The sequence below is a fragment of the Lagenorhynchus albirostris genome, chromosome 9 (assembly GCF_949774975.1).
Source record: "Lagenorhynchus albirostris chromosome 9, mLagAlb1.1, whole genome shotgun sequence".
Lineage (NCBI taxonomy): Eukaryota > Metazoa > Chordata > Mammalia > Artiodactyla > Delphinidae > Lagenorhynchus > Lagenorhynchus albirostris.
The window spans coordinates 84,565,906-84,584,278 of NC_083103.1; the positions used below are offsets into that span (position 1 = coordinate 84,565,906).

General features: G+C 39.6%; 2 protein-coding genes across 2 annotated transcripts in view; one reads left to right on the forward strand and one right to left on the reverse strand.

The window, feature by feature from the left end:
* The window catches only part of LOC132526282 (protein NPAT), a 53,570-nt gene extending 51,032 nt beyond the window's left edge, over positions 1-2,538 (reverse strand). The window contains exon 1 of the mRNA XM_060160327.1: positions 2,385-2,538. Coding sequence (XP_060016310.1) covers positions 2,385-2,421 — 37 coding nt within the window. The 5' untranslated portion in view covers positions 2,422-2,538. The remainder of the gene's footprint in view (positions 1-2,384) is intronic.
* Positions 2,539-3,321: 783 nt separating this feature from the next.
* Positions 3,322-18,373, forward strand: part of ATM (ATM serine/threonine kinase) — a 154,116-nt gene continuing 139,064 nt past the window's right edge. The window contains exons 1-5 of the mRNA XM_060160330.1: positions 3,322-3,546; positions 7,039-7,137; positions 7,218-7,330; positions 8,607-8,752; positions 10,756-10,920. Coding sequence (XP_060016313.1) covers positions 7,066-7,137; positions 7,218-7,330; positions 8,607-8,752; positions 10,756-10,920 — 496 coding nt within the window. The 5' untranslated portion in view covers positions 3,322-3,546; positions 7,039-7,065. The remainder of the gene's footprint in view (positions 3,547-7,038; positions 7,138-7,217; positions 7,331-8,606; positions 8,753-10,755; positions 10,921-18,373) is intronic.

An 18,373-nucleotide genomic window follows, 5' to 3' on the forward strand; every position in this document is an offset into this window, starting at 1 on the left:
TACTAATAAAACCAAAACTGGTGGCCCAGAGGCAACAAACAACACTTTGATGTAGTTTGGCCTGTACAATATTTAAAGAAATTCCAGCAAGGAAATAGCTGGATGTAGCAGAGTAGCAAGGGCTATTTAAGTGGAGTAGTGAGGTACGAAAGCACAGTATGTTGAAGAATGAAAGCTAAGTGAGGAAATAGAGCAACTAAGTAGAGCTTATTCTTTGAATAAATCTGACTTGTGAAAGGATGACATAGATAGAGCATTAGACAGAATGTGAGGTGGGGTCTAGGAAAATGTTTTGGTGTGTGTGGGTAAGGGTAAAAAACCCAATTATGTAAACTCTAAGGGAAGAACTCTATTTTTAGCATTTGGCACAGTGCCTGGAACATACTACCACCCAAAGATTTGCTGAAAGGACATAATGAAGAAAAGGGGCCAACAATGAGAGGGGCTGAAGGAGTACTGAGAGGGAGGGAGTACTGACAGGAGGAGAAACATGAGCAAATAATAAAACTGTTAATATTTTAAGCCACTAAGTTGTGGGATCACATATCTCCATGTTGATATGATAATGCTAAATGAAAAAAGCAAGAGTGGTGAGTGTGGGGAGATTTGCTTTTTTTGGTATTATTCTTTTGCACAACTTGAAATTTTTTAAGTGCACAACTCTTTCAACTTTCAGAATTGGAGGTGTAGTGTGAATGCTTTAGGCAGATTTTTGTAACAGTAAATAAGATGAATTGCAGGACCATATGAGAAGCCATGACAACAGTCCAAAAGAGAAGTAATGGGATGCATACTGCTAGGATTGGTGGCAATGAAAATGGAATGTGAATGACAAATAAGAATTTTAGGGTAAGAAACAATCTCTGTAGTTTTTATCCATTTAAAAAAAAGGAGGAAGTCTAGGAGAGCAGCTGGTTTGTGGAGAATAAATACAAGTTTGGTGTAAATTATTCCAGTTAGAAAATCGTACTGCTTTCTTAAGACCAGTGGTTCGTGCCCTCCAGGAAACATACTGGCAATATCTGGACACTTTTTTTATTCTCACGACTGGGTGGGGGTGGGGACTGGGTCCTGCTGGCATCTAATGGATAGAAGCCAGGGATGCTGATAAACATCCCACAATGCACAGGACAGCTACCCATAATAAAGTATGTCAATGTTATTGTGAACTTTGTGAAAGTCTACTTTGGATCTGTTTACATATAAGCCTAATTAATATAACAATTACAAGATAGCTAGCTTTTTCCTTAGATGATGTAGGTTAACTGTTGATATTCAGTTCTGATAAAGTGCACAAAAGATTAACCAAACATTAACAAAATATTAGTTTAAACTTAAGTCATTATTTTCTCCAAAAACATATGGTAGAACCATTACCTTCTAATGTTTTCTGCAAAATGTGCTCATCGAGAACCTGTGCACAAAAGCCATTTTTTTTGGACAGGGCTGAGTACTTAAAATGGAATACGAAATGGATTTTTTTGGCAATAAAATAATGGTAGTAATGGCCGTGGATGCCAGGGGAAGTTTTATCACAGATGTTTACCATTTACCATTCATATATGATGTCTGTAAATCACTGGCTCTGGTTTTGAGATTTATGTGGCTCTCATTCCCAGCAGTACAATCCTCTTTATTCTTTCGGGGAAAAACAACAAAACCCGTTTCCCACACAGACAATACAGTCTGACAACAGGCAGTGTTACTAATGCTTTTCAAATTGAGGAAAAACTAACTAGGACTAGAAAATGTTTAAATGGAAGGCATTTCCCCTGTGAAAATTCTTGCTAATCAAAAGAACAGGAATTGCTGCTGTCTTAAAGTATGCAACTGGCATTTCAAACCTCTACACTCTACGACTTCTTGCGGGAGGGTGGGGGATAGAGAAGGAAGATCACCCCATTTGTCCCAAATTCGTAGTTCTAAGGGCTAGTTATGAGAAGGTCGTCAAGAAGGTCCTTCTACAAAGCTGGGTGGCTGGGGAAGTTCTTATTTTTCCTAATTCGGTCCCAGCTCTGACACGGGAAAGTGAGCCCAAGGCTGAAAAACGCAGTCCATCCATCACATAGGCAACTCCCCTTGCAGGGATCCTAATTAAGTGTGCAGGCCTGATTTTCCCACCGGAATCGGGCCTCAGGTGTTTCACCCCGAGCTTCTCTTCAGCCTCCCCTCGCCACGGAGCCTCGGAAGAGAGGAGCATCCACACACAAAGAAGCTTAAACCATCCGAGCCTCCGACTGAAGAAGATTCACCTCCAGTCTGAATTTGCAGGCGGGGAGGCAAAGCCCCAAAGCTTCCCCACCCAAAGAAAACCTTTGGCCCCAAAGGTCCTTCCGTCCTGCTTAGCCTGGTTCAATACCCCTCCCTCCAGCGTCGGCGCTTACCCAATACCAGTCGGGCTACGTCCGAAGGTAACAGCATGATCGAAGCCGCAGAAGGAACCACAATAAGAGACGAGACCCAGGTAAAAGCCAACACAGCGACAGCTTCTGCGCCGCATCTCCCGGTTCCAGTGGCGGCACTAAACCCGCGGCGATTTGTCCCGCCTCTTTAGCTCCTCGCCAGCCAATCGCTTCCGCCGGAGAAAGAAAGGCGCCGAAATGAAACCCGCCTGGTTCTCCTTCGAACTGTCGTCATATCCGTCCTCATATTTGGAGGGGTGAGGCTGAAGGGGGCGAGGAGGCGGGACGAGTGAGCCGGAGCCCGAGCTAGCGGGCGAGCGGTGAAGGCAGGGTCGCACGCCATTGGCGGGCAGTGCGAGCGGCGAACGCAGCGGTCGCACGCCATTGGCGGGCAAGGAGCAGGCGCGTTTCCTAAGGTGAGCCCGTCGTTTTGGGGGTGCGAGTGCTGGGAGCTGAAGCTTGTAGCGTTTGGCGCGCATGGGCAGACAGTGTCCGGGCGCCCGTCTGCCTTACTGCTTCCGACGGAGACGCACGCTGCGTGGTCACGCCAGGTTTGATCCGGAAGCCGAAATAGTGCGTGGACAGCAGGCTGGGCTCGTGAGGGAGACGAGTTGAGCGGGATTCTAGGCTTCGGCCATCGCCGCTTCCAGAGATTCCGCCTTGGCTATCCGAGTCCAGCGGTAGGGGCGCGGAAGCAGCGCAGTGGCTTCTGCGTTGGGGAGTTCAGTCGTATCTGAGCCGTTCAGTCCTGGCCTTCAGACTCACTCCTTCTCTTCACCTCATCTTGCCCAGCCCACTGCCCTTATCGCTCTCGTCCGCCCACCCTTCCTGCTCCAGCCGACATAGCCTTGAAGCTGCTTCTTAATGCCCAGAATTGAACCTTCGTGCGCGTACCCTTCCCGTGTCCAGATGTAACTAGATGGCTTGAGTAATCATCTTTTTCTCCCCTCTCATAATTAGTAGTTTTAATCAGCGAGCAATTTGTTTGGGCTTAAACTACAGTCTCGTGATTAAGAGCATGGGCTTTGGTATCACACTCCCGGAGTTCGAGTCAGCTAGCTGTGTGACCTCGCTGTACTGTCTTCCTTGTGATAATCCTGTCCTGTGGTGAGCACTCAAGAGCGTTGGTGGCTGCTTTTATCAGGTACGGATAAGTAACAAGACTATTAGTATTAAGAATGAAAATGTGATAGAAGAGGATTGTGGTGGTAGAGGAGTGGATGAGGTTCTGTAGAAACGTAGCCTGGGAGAATCAATTCTGTTTGCGGTGAGACCTTGCAGTGTTAAATTGTCCTGGAGGGTGATAGGAACCTTCTAGACAGAAGGGAAAACGCATATAAAGGCACAACGTGTAAAAGGTTCCTGAAGCTCAAGAGTGAGGTCCTGCACTGAATGAAATAGATGTGGGCATTTTTCACGTGTTGAAGTCATAGGAATGGATGAGATCCTACTGTGAGAACATACAGTGAGAAGTAAGGAGACAAGGATGTTCTTTCAGGTGTGGGTGGAAAAAGAACCATCAAAAGAGACTTGTGAAACAGAAAGGGAATAATGATAACTGCTAACATTTATTGAGCAACTTCTATGTCCCAGGCAGTGTTAAACATGGACACGAATCCTTACAATAAATAACTCTTTGAAGATCTAGTTCAGTTCTAGTATTGTTTTTCATTTTATCATTGAGAAGACAGAGGTTTAGAGAGATTAGCTAACATGCCCAAGGTTATACAGCTTGTAAGTGGCAGGACCAGGTTATGAACTAGTACAATCTGACCACAGACTCCACACTCTTACCGTTAGAAAAGAATGGTATGCTACAGGTAGAATTAGATCTAGGAAGCTGGTATATAAGCATCATTGTCAAATTCTGCAAAGGGACCAACTTGGTTGAGATCCGAAAAGGAACAACGGATTTTCCAGTTCAGAAGCTGTTACCTAGGAAACATGTACCATGCCAGTTGCATGGTTGGGAGTAGAACCTTAATTGTTGTGGATTAATGTATTAATTGAATTCAGCTTTATCTGGTGACACTCTTACTCTGCCTGTCTACTCTCTAGTTCCTTTGGCCATCTTTCAGTTCCTCCAACATACTTTGCATTTTTTCATCTTGGGACCCTTTGGCTGTGCTAGTTTCCTTCTCTAAGATGTTGGTCCTTTAACTCTTTCTGTGATTGGCACCAGTTCATTCAGATCTTGGCTTTATTTTAACTTCCTCTGATACATTTTCCTTGATAGTTTATAAAAAATGATCCATTCCATTGCTAATGTATATTTGCTCCCTTTGAGTCATATATCACAATTTGGAATTATGCATTGATTTATCAGTGTACTTGTTTATTGTCATTCTTCCCCACTAGTCATGACTCCATGAGGGTAGGATTTGTGTCTATTTAGTTCATTATGTGTCTTAACTACCCCTAACATAGCACCTCACACATAGTAGTTGCCCAGTAAATATTGTTGCTTGTCGCAGTGAATGAACATTTCCTGTTTATGTAGATAATACTGAACTGTTTTGTTTTCTTGAAAGTAATCAATCTCTGAGAATTGGATAAGGGGAAAAGCAAGTTCAGAAAAGCCACAGCTTAAAAAAAAAGTTTAGGGCTGTCACTTCTTGGAAGTGTCACATGTTCAGTAAACATGCATTTTTTTTCACACTACAAATAACATTAAGAATATAGGTGCCTGGGCTTCACTGGTGGCGCAGTGGTTGAGAGTCCGCCTGCCGATGCAGGGGACATGGGTTCGTGCCCCGGTCCGGGAAGATCCCACGTGCTGCGAAGCGGCTGGTCTCGTGAGCCATGGCCGCTGAGCTTGTGCGTCTGGAGCCTGTGCTCCGCAACGGGAGAGGCCACAACAGTGAGAGGCCTGCATACCGCTAAAAAAAAAAAAAGAAGAATATAGGTGCCTGCCTTTACGGTTCTTTGGATATTGCTAAGGTGTTTTCATTGGTTAGAATCCCAATTTTATTTTCCTTATTGACTCAGGAAGCCTTTAAACTAAGATTGAGCAAGAAGGGAGAGGAGTTCTAGATACAACTATAAGGAATGGAAAAGTAAAAACGACAGTCCTTGTCTTCAAGAGGTATACAATCAAATGAAAAAGGCAATCAAATAAATAATGACCTGTATTCTACAGCACAGAAAAGGAGGTTGTTATAGGGGTAAAAGAATCAGAACGACTTATGGATATAAATGGAGAAGAGAATTAGAGCTATCTGCCAATAAAATAGGTAGTCTTACTAGGAAGTTTGTTCTAAGTGAGAGTGTTTAAAGAGAGGTCAATAATTTTGTTGGAGAGATTTCTTCCTTTGTAGGAAGATTGGACATGGTCTCTCAGTTCGTTCCAATTTTAAGATTCTGTGAGATTAAGCAGGGGCAGAGTAATATACTTGATCTTGAAAGATTGAGTAGAATTTATGTGGATGGATGGGGAAAGGACTTTGCCCACCTTTTTTTCCTCTTGAGATATATATGTAGTGTAGATATAATAGACAGACGTACATTTTTTCCTTGTTTATAAACATAGTAACAAAAGTGAAGCTTCTTTGTAAAAAGGCTCAGAAATACTAAAACAATGCTTTTCTTGAAAGATTTTTTTTTAAGTTTATCAAAGGAAGGTTTGAATATATCAGAAAATCTAAAAGGAGGAGGTCTACTGCAATGGCATTAAGATATATAAAATATAGTTGACCTTTGACATTTGCAAGGTATATCACTATAGCATATAATTTCCTTCGTTTCCTTTTATAACAATAATATCATTTTTCTCCTACTTTTATGTATTAAATGAGAACCATAAAGCCAGTTGAGATGTAAGTGCTAGGCAAGGCTTACTAGCTCTGATAACCTCTTACATATCCATTCCAAAGCATAAGCAATTTAAGCTTTTGGCTCAGGAAAGTGGCAAGTCACTACGTATAAGAAAGGGTCCTTTTGGGCTTCCCTGGTGGCGCAGTGGTTGAGAGTCTGCCTGCCAATGCAGGGGACACGGGTTCGAGCCCTGGTCTGGGAAGATCCCACATGCCGCGGAGCGACTAGGCCCGTGAGCCACAACTACTGAGCCTGCGCATCTGGAGCTTGTGCTCCGCAACAAGCGAGGCCGCGACAGTGAGAGGCCCGCGCACCGCGATGAAGAGTGGCCCCCGCTCGCCACAACTAGAAAGCCCACGCACAGAAAAGACCCAGCACAGCCAAAAATAAATAAATAAATGAAATTTAAAAAAAGAAAAAAAAAGAAAGCGTCCTTTTAAATCGTTCAGACAGTGTTAAATCCTTAAGTGCTATTTTCCTTACTCTTTGCCTGGCTGCCTTTTTTTCATCTTTTATATTTCAATTTAAATGTCATGTTTCTTAGAAGAAGAAAAGGTCTCTCTAAGAGATCCTCTTCTAGAAGAGGTCTCAGAAAAATAAAGTAAATTATACCTTACTTATTTTTATCCTGCTACACATTCAACGCACATTTGCATGTTAAGGCTTTGTTTTGATATATTCTAAGAAAATCTCATTTAAATATGGAAGTATTAAGAAAAATCATTGTGCATTATAGTATGCCTCTAGCTATACAGTTAGATCTAACTATATATTAATACCACAGTCTGAAATAATTTTACATATGTATATTTTTTTTTTACAGATGATGTGTTTTCTGAAATTCTGAATCATGAGTCTAGCACTTAATGATCTGCTTATTTGCTGCCGTCAACTAGAACATGATAGAGCTACAGAACGAAGGGTAGTAAATTACTTAAATTTAATCTTTCCTTGAAACAGATGTGTGATTGGTAACTCATTTTGTTCTTTTTTCATTTTCAGAAAGAGGTTGAGAAATTTAAGCGCCTGATTCAGGATCCTGAAACCGTTCAACATTTAGATCAGCATTCAGATTCCAAACAAGGGAAATATTTGAATTGGGATGCTGTTTTTAGGTATTCCATTATTTTTTTACTGTCTTTATTTTTCTTTTTCATTTTTATTTCTCTTGTGATTCTTTTTGTGTATGTAGGTCTAATTTATCTTTGCTCCCTTTGTACCCTTGTGCCTTGCATAGGAAATTGGCGCTCAATATTTATCTGAAATATAATTTTTAAAGGATGTTCATATAGAAAAAGTTAAAATTTTTGAATCATTTGTTCAATAAAATGTCTTAGACATATTTCACTCAAGATTAGAGAGAATTTCATTCATACCAGTTCATTCATAAGACTTTATTTCAAATTAGAGCATAAAATTAAGTTATATCAAGTCCTTTATTGTTACTTTGACATATTTAAATATTTCTCTAAGTAACTGCCATATGTTAAACTATAATAAAAAAGTAAAAAGGAATTTTAGAAAAACTCTATATGAATGCAGTTAACAAACACAAAACTCTGGCATTGGAAAGACACAATTCATTGCTGAACTGGAGTGGCAAACAGAATTGATGCTTTTTACATTAAGACATAATTTTCAATTATGAAGTCCATTTATAACTAGAAATAGATTGTAAGACTTAGGAAAGATGAATAAAATATTTTAAATTAATATAGAATACTGATAAACTTGAAAGAACATTTTCAGTCAAGGGGAAATATGAGTATTGTTCTTGAACGTTTAGAACAGATAATCTATTTTATTTTTTAGCTCTTATTTGGTACTAGATAGACTATTGCAAATATCATTGTAGATAACATGAAAAATATATACTTCTTTTCCTCTGGTTACTTACTTTATTTCAAATACCACAAATATAGTTATCTAAAGATGAATACTGTTTTGCATAAGCTGATCATGTAGGCCAAATATGCACCTGACGTACCCAGCTGATCATGAATATCTTATAGGCAGGCTTCATTTAAAGGCTAGAGACATTACCAACTGCCTAGGAAAGAGATAGGTCATGTACAGAGTAACAGAGTTGAGAAAGAATTGAGAGCCCCTAATAGCATTGCAAGCTTTTAGTGATAAAATGAGAAAGCAGGCAAGAAAGCAATAGAAAATCCTGGAGGTTACAGATTAAGAGCTTTGCAGGCCAGACTTTAAATTGGTGTTGAGGGCTTAGGCCTTAAAAAAGAAATGTAATTGTTTTGTTTAGCTGGTACATTGATTGAAGCAATGTGGTTTAAACAATGCTCTTTATGATGGCATGAAGGACTTTTTGAAACTATTATAATAATTTAAGTATTTAATGAGTTTCTGAAATTACATTGCACTTTCTTGAAGAGTTTTACAGAAATATATTCAGAAAGAAACGGAATGTCTGAGAACAGCAAAACCAAATGTATCAACCTCAACACAAGCCACCAGGCAGAAAAAGATGCAAGAAATCAGTAGCTTAGTCAAATACTTCATCAAATGTGCAAATAAAAGTAAGTGCTGTTACTTGGCTTAATAGATTATTGTTACATGAGTTTGGTCTGAATATGGTGAGATAAAAGTTCAGTGCTAACTCTTAATTTCTAGTACATATACTGATTTTTAATACTATAGGTTCAAATATTTGGAGGAATTTATACAAGCATGGAATGATAGAATCTCAGGGTTTAGAAGGATTAAAAAATATTATTTCATCTACCCATTTTTCTTGGATCCCATCTATATGTCCCTGGCACTTAGGTAGCCTTAATGATAAAACATGCCTTTTGAGGCTTTCTTTTCTGTTTTAGTAGTTTTCATAGTAGTGAAAACCTGTCTCCTTTTGTTACTGCTTCTGTTTGCTGAGATAATACAGAAAAATACTAACTCAGTTTTTTCAATATCCTTTTTTCAAATATCCTTTGAGATATTTGAAGTTACCCATGATATTTCCCCTGAGTCCTCTTCTCTAAGCTAAACAGACCTACTTCCTGTTGCTCATACGAGCTAGTTTTTGTGTCACTTCTGAATATTCTTCAGTTTAATTCCCTGTCTCTTAAAGTGTGGGACTCAATCTTATAGGCATATTCTTATTTGTATGGAGTGGAGCAGGACTTCCATATCTTTTATTCTATACTTCTACTGATTCATTCCAAGATCACATTAGCTTTCTTGGCAGTCAGAACCACACTCTTTAACTAATAGCATGCTTACTGTTGATTAAAAAAAAACCCAAGTTCTTTTTTGCTCCTGATGAGCCACATATCTCCCATTTTGAACTTATACAGTTTTGAAAAGCCAAATTTTTGAACCAAAATGCAGAATCCTAGTAGGCTTATGTAAGGAAATGGTTTTCATACAATGCTGAAAAGCTAGTGGCGGAAATGTTTGTTTAGGGACTTGGACTCAAACTTTGTTTATTTTTCACAGATAAGAAAGTGGCTTTGTGATGCCAGGTTTAGTTTAAGAATCAGAAAAGCCCAATGTTGGTAAACATTATTAAGTAGAAGGATATAGATTGTTAGTGAATGATATAGATTGTTAGTAGCACAATGGTTAAGAATCCGCCTGCCAATGCAGGGGACACGGGTTTGAGCCCTGGTCTGGAAAGATCCCACATGCCGCGGAGCAACTACACCCGTGTGCCACAAATACTGAGCCTGTGCTCTAGAGCCCGCAAGCCACAGCTACTGAGTCTGCGTGCCACAACTAATGAAGTGCGCGAGCATAGAGCCCGTTGCTCTGCAACAGGAGAAGCCACCGCAGTGAGAAGCCCGTGTACCGCAACGAAGAGTAGCCCCTGCTTGCCTCAACTAGAGAAAGCCTGTGCACAGCAAAGACCCAATGCAGCCAGAAATAAATAAATTAAAAGAAAAAGAGTTCCATTAAAAAATATATATATCCATTAATTCTGAATTTTCAGGACCTCTAATAATTAAATAAAACTAAAAATTATAGCCTTACATATGTATATATAATAAATGCTATTATAGGACTTGGAAGTAATTTTGCTTTTCAAAGGAAATAGTATTCTCTTTATAATCTTATTCTAATCAGGTTTTTATAAAAAATACCAGGAAACTTTGGGTCACTCAAGGTCTAATGTCAGAAATTGTGAATTATTAAGGTAGAATGAATGACTGTTTTTGCTATATAATCCTATAAGATTGGCAAATTTTTTTTGTAAAGTGACCAGATAGTAAATGTTTTTGACTTTGCAGGCTATGTAGTCTCTGTCTCAACAACTCAACTTTGCCATTTTAGCATGAAAGTAGCCATATACAATATGTAAATGAATAGACATGTTTATGGTCCAAAAAACTTTATTTCCAAAAACAGGTGGTTGGCTGAATTTTGCCCCTGGGCCATAGTTTGCTAATCCGTGTTTTATGAGAAGGAGGTTAGTTAATAGTAAGTTCCCAAATGGAATTATTTATACAATTGCCATTCCAAGCATCCTTAACTTACTTTTCTTAAGATTTATATGTTTTTGTTTGTTTGTTTTATTTTTAAATAGGAGCACCCAGGCTAAAATGTCAAGAACTCTTGAATTATATCATGGAGACAGTGAAAGATTCATCTAATGGTGCCATTTATGGAGCTGATTGTAGCAACATATTGCTGAAGGACATTCTTTCAGTGAGAAAGTACTGGTGTGAAATATCTCAGCAACAGTGGACAGGTATGTTTTGAAGTTTGTTATTTGTGAATTTTTCCTTGTGAAATGAAATTTCACCAAAAGAGCATTCAGAGTCTATTTATATCCCCCAAATGACCTCACAGTTTAACAGTACCTTAGTGAAATTAAATGATTATAGAATCTGACACTTTTCATGTATTATGTACTTCTTAAATTGTCACTAATAATGTATTTGGTGCCTGCTATCAGAACTAAAATTACAGAATTGAAAGATGCCATACCTGTCCTCAAAGACTTGACAGTCCAATGACAGAAAAAACCAAGTAAACCAAAAGTTATAATGCAGTGAGTTCACAGATCAGTGACACCTAAATGCAACAATGATTAAAGTAGAAAGAAGAAAACCAAGAGAGATGTCATAAAAGGGAAAGCAAGAGAATTTCAAGTTGGAAGGGGTGTGACATTTAAAGTGTTGTAGAAATAATAAGATGTGGAAGTATCCATTAGGACTAGGCAGTTTGCAGGTCACTGGTAAGGTAATTGAAATGAAATATTAGAATAGAATATGTAGGACCCAGTGACTTACAAGATAAGTAGAGTGGGGTACCATGGAGGTATTGTTGACAGTTTGTAGGTGAGAGGTACTAAGAGACCACAAAGGAAGTTTGGTCAGAGGCTGACATTTTTGAGTTTATTGATTTCAAAAGTGGAGTATTTCTGGCTCTGGGTGGCTTAATGGGTGAAAATGGTATTTGGCTTTAATGAGGTGACTTTAAGCCAGATGTCAAAGTCTTCTAATACAGCCACCTCTGAAAATTTAGAAACTCAGTATTTTTCATTGAGAAGTATTCAAGATAAATTGTGCTAACTTAAAAGACATTTATCTATATTTTTTACCATCAGTTTATCATTTCAAAATAAGATGTTTGTGGACCATAAACCCATGACCTAATCAGTGGTCTACATTGTATTCCACCGTTCCCACATGAATAAAGGCCTTCTTAGCTATTGCTTAATTTCTTATCTGGGGCCTTTGCTGTTGCTCTGAACACAAAGGAGGCTTTGTTCCAAACAGAGCCCTCAGTAAGCCTAGTGGCAGCCTTTAGAGAATAGGCCAGTGATATCTAGGGTACACCGACACGTCTGTCACCAAAATGGTTCAGCCTAAATATTTAGAATATTTGTACATTTTAGATTATTACTTGTAACTATGGATCTCTGAAACAAAGGCAGTCGTTCCTCTAGTCTCTTTACTCTGATTCCATCATCTGGCATGTTCTCTGAAATTCTCTATTTTTAAGCAAACTACTTTCACTTCTGATAGTCAGTCTTTTTGTTGAATTTTTTTTTTAGTTAGTTACCGTCTCTGAAATTTACTTCTCTAATGAAGCCTGCTCAAGAAGTGAAGTTTACATTCAAAATATATTTGGTAGAGGTGGTGATTGAAGCCATGGTTATGGATTAGATTGTCTAGGGAGAGAGTTTAGAGTGAGATGAGAAGATGGCCTTAGTCTTCTAAACCAACATTTCCATATAAATTTTGGAATCAGCTTGTTGATTTCTACAAAAAATCCTGCTGGGATTTTATTGGTATCACGTTGGACCTGTTGAACTAAGGAGCAATAGACATCTTAACATAGACTCTTCCAGTCCATGAACATGGTATATCTCTCCATTTATTTACGTCTTTTTTGATTTATCAGCATATAGAATTTGTATATTTTTGTTAGATTTATACTGCAGTAGTTTGTAAATTTTACTGTCTCTTTAGAACATTTTCTCTTCCATGTTGTTCAGAAGTACTGTTGACTTTTGTATACCATATTGATCTGGGACCTTGCTAAAATTGCTTATTAGATCTAGGAGCTCTTTTGTTCATTCTGGGGAATTTTCTATTTAGACAGTTGTGTCATCTGCAAGTAGAGAGTTTTTTGTTCCTTCATTTCTGAGCCATGTGGCCTTATTTCTTTGTTCTACCTTATATTGACTAGGACCTCAGTATGATTTTTTTTTAATGGTAAGATGTACATAACATAAAATTTACCATTTTAACCATTTTTGCATATACAATTCAGTGGCATTAAGTATATTCACATTGTTATGCAACCATCACAACTCATTTCCAGAACTTTTTTCATCTTCCAAACTGAAACTCTGTACCCATTAAACGGGAACTTCCCCTGCTCCCCACCTCCAGCTCTTGGCAGCCATTCTACTTTCTGTCTCTGAATTTGACTACCCTAGTACCTCCTGTAAGTGAAATTGTACAGTGTTTGTCCTTTTCTGAATGGCTTATTTCACTTAGCATAATGTATAAGGTTCATCCATGTTGTAGTATATGTCAGAGTTTTCTTCCTTTTTAAGTCTGAATAATATTCCATTGTATGTGTATACTACATTTTGTTTATCCATTCATCTGTCATTGGACCCTTGGATTGTTTCTACATTTGGATATTGTGAATAACTCTACTATGAACATGGTATACACATAGCTCTTTGAGTCCTTGCTTTCAATTGGGTATATATTCAGAAGTGGAATTACTGCATCATACGGTAATTCTGTGTTTAATTTTTTGAGTACCCACCATACTGTTTTCCACAAGGGCTACACCATTTTACATTTTCATCAGCAATGCACAAGTGTTCCAATTTCTCCACACCTTCACCAACGCTTTTTTTTTTTTAAAGCCACTGGTATTACTTTATCACAAAGAATTCAGATCTTTCCCTGAATTTTCACAAGCACACCATAATCTAGTAATAAAGCACCTCCCCATCCCCAGTTTTGCTTATTTCCCAAACTGATTTTGGCTGATAGCTTCCTCTCTAATACGGTTATCACTTAAAAAACACAAACATTCAAAACTAAAGATACAGTGGATTACTAACTGTAACCTTAGCAAGCCTACATGGATTGTTTGCTACCAAATATTACAGTAATTTTACAGTGATCACAAAAAGTCATTAGGTTCTCCTTATTACAATGACGACGAAAAGTAAAAACTCTTGCTGTTTCTAATACTTATCACAAAGAAGAGATGTGCTTTTAAGGCAGGAAGTAACACAAAATTCCTTTAGAAGTCATTGCATTTTCACTTTGCTCAAGTTTTCAACTGCAAAACCTCAGTGAAAACCCAGAAGAGTACATCTCACCATCTTAAGTGCACTCCAAAATCTCAAGCTTACTTTAAAAGCCCACAATATGGGTATTTAAAGTCTTTTCGAAGACCTCTCCCAAATACCACACATCTTCAGATAAACCACGTAAGGAGCTTGAAAGCAGTGAAGGATGTTAACCTGCTGATGCAAATTTCTGACACCAATCTTTCAAGCCACCAATAACCAGGTCTTAGTTACCTTTTCAGTCCTCCCCATCTTGCAGCAAAGCAATTTTGCTTTTTCCCCTGCACTTAGCAGAGTTCTAAGCATTTTAGAAAGTTTCCAAGTGACTTTTTTTTTTGCTTCCAAGCGATAATTTAACTAGCATTAACAATTTACTATTAACCAGTATTTTCTTGGCCCATGAGCTCTATATAATTCCCCAGAGCTCTGCCTACTGATCTTTTCAGAGAATTCCCTTCAACCCACATTCCCTACCACTCCCACCCTCTACAACCCACACCTAACCACAACCCTCCCCCCTTCTCCCTTTCTTCACGCCCACCCCTCCCAGCACCTGTGGTAGGCTTTTCCCTCCCCACCACCCCTCACCTCAGGGTCCTCCCATTTGAACACTAAAATTACTCTGAAATCTGATCAAGTAAAATCGAAGTTAAAAAACACATAGAGCAAGATGAATCAAAGATCACTATCGGTACCCTGACCACTCCCTTCTTAGTAAGAATGCCCAAACTAGACCTGCCATTTCTATCATAATTGGGGCATGACCAACTCGTACCTCCAGCACAGTACAATGACCCCCCTCAATTTGCCAGTTGGCTCATTTAAGTATTTGCCTAAGGCATTTCCATCTTGAACACTTTCCCAACACACAGATTATATCATCACACTAAGAATTCCTCCGACCAATGCACAGGAAGGCGGGCGGGTAGATGAGAGGGTCACTGGGATGCATCTGCAAGCTCCATCTACAAGGCAGCACTCTGTGTTGTGGCATCGTGTTAAAATGTTCTACAGCTTACAAGTCCTCTGGGAGCAAGGTTTGTAGCACAAAACTAGTACAACAGAAGGCTGAATTTAGAAGATGCAGCATCTGAAAACCTCCACCCCAGAACAGGACAGGTGCCTGGTGGCATTCACGTGCCCAGAGATCGCTGCTCCCGGATTACACACTCAAAGCAACGCATCTGCTGAAGGCCCCGGATGCATCTGCTTTGGACTTTTAAAGATTGCCCCCTCATAAGCTCATCTGAAAACGTTAAAGGATGGTCTCCTGAATGAATACAGGGCTTCCTGAGCAAGGCCTGGAAACAGGACAATGGGGAACTCCTCCTCCTAAGCCTTTGGAAATTCAATCTGTAGACATCAATTTAGGCGGGCTCTCTCCTCCTCCAGGGTCTCCCCTCCTGCACTGCTACGACTCACACTGGACAGGGGCTCCATTTCTCCTGCTGCCATCAGCTTGCCATGATGAACACAGATTACCAGAAGCAATGTTTTAAGTGAAGGGGTAACCTCGAGAGAGTTAAGAGGGAGGAGGAGGGGCAGAGTGAGGTCACAGAAGAGGTAAGCATGGAACCTAGAGGAAAAGTCTAAAGGGGTGCACTGCCACCGCCCTGGGCCAGAACTGTCAGCCCCGCGAAGCTAATTTCAGTTTCCACAACACCAGGCCTCATCCCCAGGCAGGTTCACAACCCTCTGTATAGGAGCGGCGCCCTCCTAGAGGTCAGGCTCCCCTTCTCCAGCAAGCAGCTGCGACAGCCAGGCCTGGGTGTTGTCCTCCCCCTGGGTTACTGTGGGCACTTCTGACGCAGCTCTTCCCAGCACAGTTCCCCCAACATCTAGTCTCTCCTTCAACCTTCCTTCTCCTGGCACCCCCACCCCCCCAGTCCCATCTAACTCTGCCATCTACCCCACCTGTCCCCTGAGACCCTAAACTGGCCACCTCCTCCCCCAGAACTAAGCACAGGCCCCCTGCCCTTCCTGTCGCTAACTCCTCAACACTTCTTTTTCTTTCTCTCTTTTTTTGATAATAGCCATCCTAATGTAAATGTGTATGAAGTGGTGTCTCATTGTGATTTTGATTTGCATTTCCTTAATGACTGGTGATGTTGAACTTTTCATGTGCTTATTGTCCATTTGTATATCATCTTTGGACAAAAGTCTATTCAAATCTTTTGCCCAGTTTTTAATCGGGTTGTTTGTTTTTTGTTGGATTGTAGGAGTTCTTTATGTATTCTATATTAATTCCTTATCAGATACATGATTTGGAAATATTTTCTCCCATTCCATGGGATGCCTTTACCTCTGATGATAGTGTCCTTTGATGCACAAAAGGTTTTGCTTTGATGAATACAGTCTATCTATTTTTTTTTGTTGTTGCCTGTGCTTTTGGGGTCATTTCCAACAAATCATTGCCAATCCAATGTTATGAAACTTTCCCCCTGTGTTTTCTTCTAAGAGATTTATAGTTTTTCCTCCAATATGATTTTGATTAGGAGTAGTGAGAAGAGACATCCTTCCTTGTCCTGTTCCTGGTTTTAGGGGGAAATATTCAGTGTTTGATCATTAGCATATTAGCTATTTTTAAATAATTAATTAATTAATTTTGGGCTGCGTTGGGTCTTCATTGCTGCACGTGGGCTTTCTCTAGTTGCAGCGAGCAGGGGTTACTCTTTGCTCCAGTGTGCGGGTTTCTCATTGTGGTGGCTTCTCTTGTTGTGGAGCACGGGCTGCAGGCGAATGGGCTTCAGTAATTGTGGCTTGTGGGCTCAGTAGTTGTGGCTCACGGGCTCTAGAGCACAGGCTCAGTAGTTACGGCACACGGGCTTAGTTGCTCCATGGCATGTGGGATCTTCCCGGACCAGGGCTCGAACCCATGACCCCTGCATTGGCAGGTGGATTCTTATATGCTGTGCCACCAGGGAAGTTCAGCATATTAGCTGTTAATACAGGTTGAGGACATTCCCTTCTATTCTGGTTGCTCATGGTTTTTTATCATGAATGGATATTGAATGGATATGAATTGAATTTTTTTCTGTATATATTGAGATAATCATGTTTTTTTTTTGGTTTTTTTTTTTTTTTTTTTTTTTTTGTGGTACACGGGCCTCTCACTGCTGTGGCCTCTCCCGTTGCGGAGCACAGGCTCCGGATGCGCAGGCTCAGCGGCCATGGCTCACGGGCCTAGCCGCTCCGCGGCATGTGGGATCTTCCCGGACCGGGACACGAACCCGTGTCGCCTGCATCGGCAGGCGGACTCTCAACCACTGCGCCACCAGGGAAGCCCAATCATGGGTTTTTTTGTCTTTAGTTTATTGGTATGGTGAATTATGTTGATCAGTTTTTCACAGGTTGAGTCAACCTTGTGTTTCTGGGATATACCCGATTAGGGCATGATGTATTATCCATTTTGTATGTTACTGGATTGAATTTGGAGGTGGTGGTGGTTGTAAGGTTTTTAATTATGAATTCAATTTCTTTAATAGATGCAGGATTATTTAGGTTACATATTTTCAGTGACCTTTGGAATTTGTTTCTTTAAGAATTTGTTCATTTCATATAAGTTGTTGAACGTATGAGTGTAAAGTTGTTCTTGAACATTATTGTCTCATTATCCTTTTAATGTGCTTAGGCTCTGTAGTGGTATTGCCTCTTTCATTACTGAGTCTGATCTTATAATTATTAGTTCCTTACTTCTGATTGTTTTGGATTTCATTTCTTCTCTGGTTTCTTAAGCTTAGATCATTGATTTGAGAGCTTCTTTCCAAATATGTGCATTTAATGTAATAAGTTTTTCTCTAAACACTACTTTAGTCACATCTCACAAATGTTGACAATGTTGTTTTTTCTTTTTCTTCAGTTCAAAATACGTTCTAGGTTTTTTTGAGGGTTTCCCTTTGACCCTGGATTATTTGGAAGTATGTTGTTTAATTCCCATTCATTTGGGGTAATTCTCCTGTTTTGTTTTCCTTTTGTGGTTTAATGTTATGGTCAGAGACCATGCTTTTTATAACCAAAATTATTTATAACTGTTATGATTTCTTTTATGATCAAGGATAAGGTCTAACTTGGTGAGTGTTCCATATGCATTTGAAAAGAATGTGTATCTGCTATTGTTGGATGAATTATTCTATACATGGCAGTTAGAGTCAGTTGGTTGATGGTGTTCAGTTGTATAACAAACTGGTGTGAAAGCATGAGTGACAAGTGAGAAAATGGATTAACAAATACAACATTTTCAAAAGTTTTGGTTACAAGGGGAAGGGAAAGGGGGGTCCGATTAAAGAAGAGAGTGATTGAAGTATATGTACATGTAATCAGAAGGATTCAGTGAAGAGAGAGTAGTTGAATACACAGGAAAATTGCTCATGTA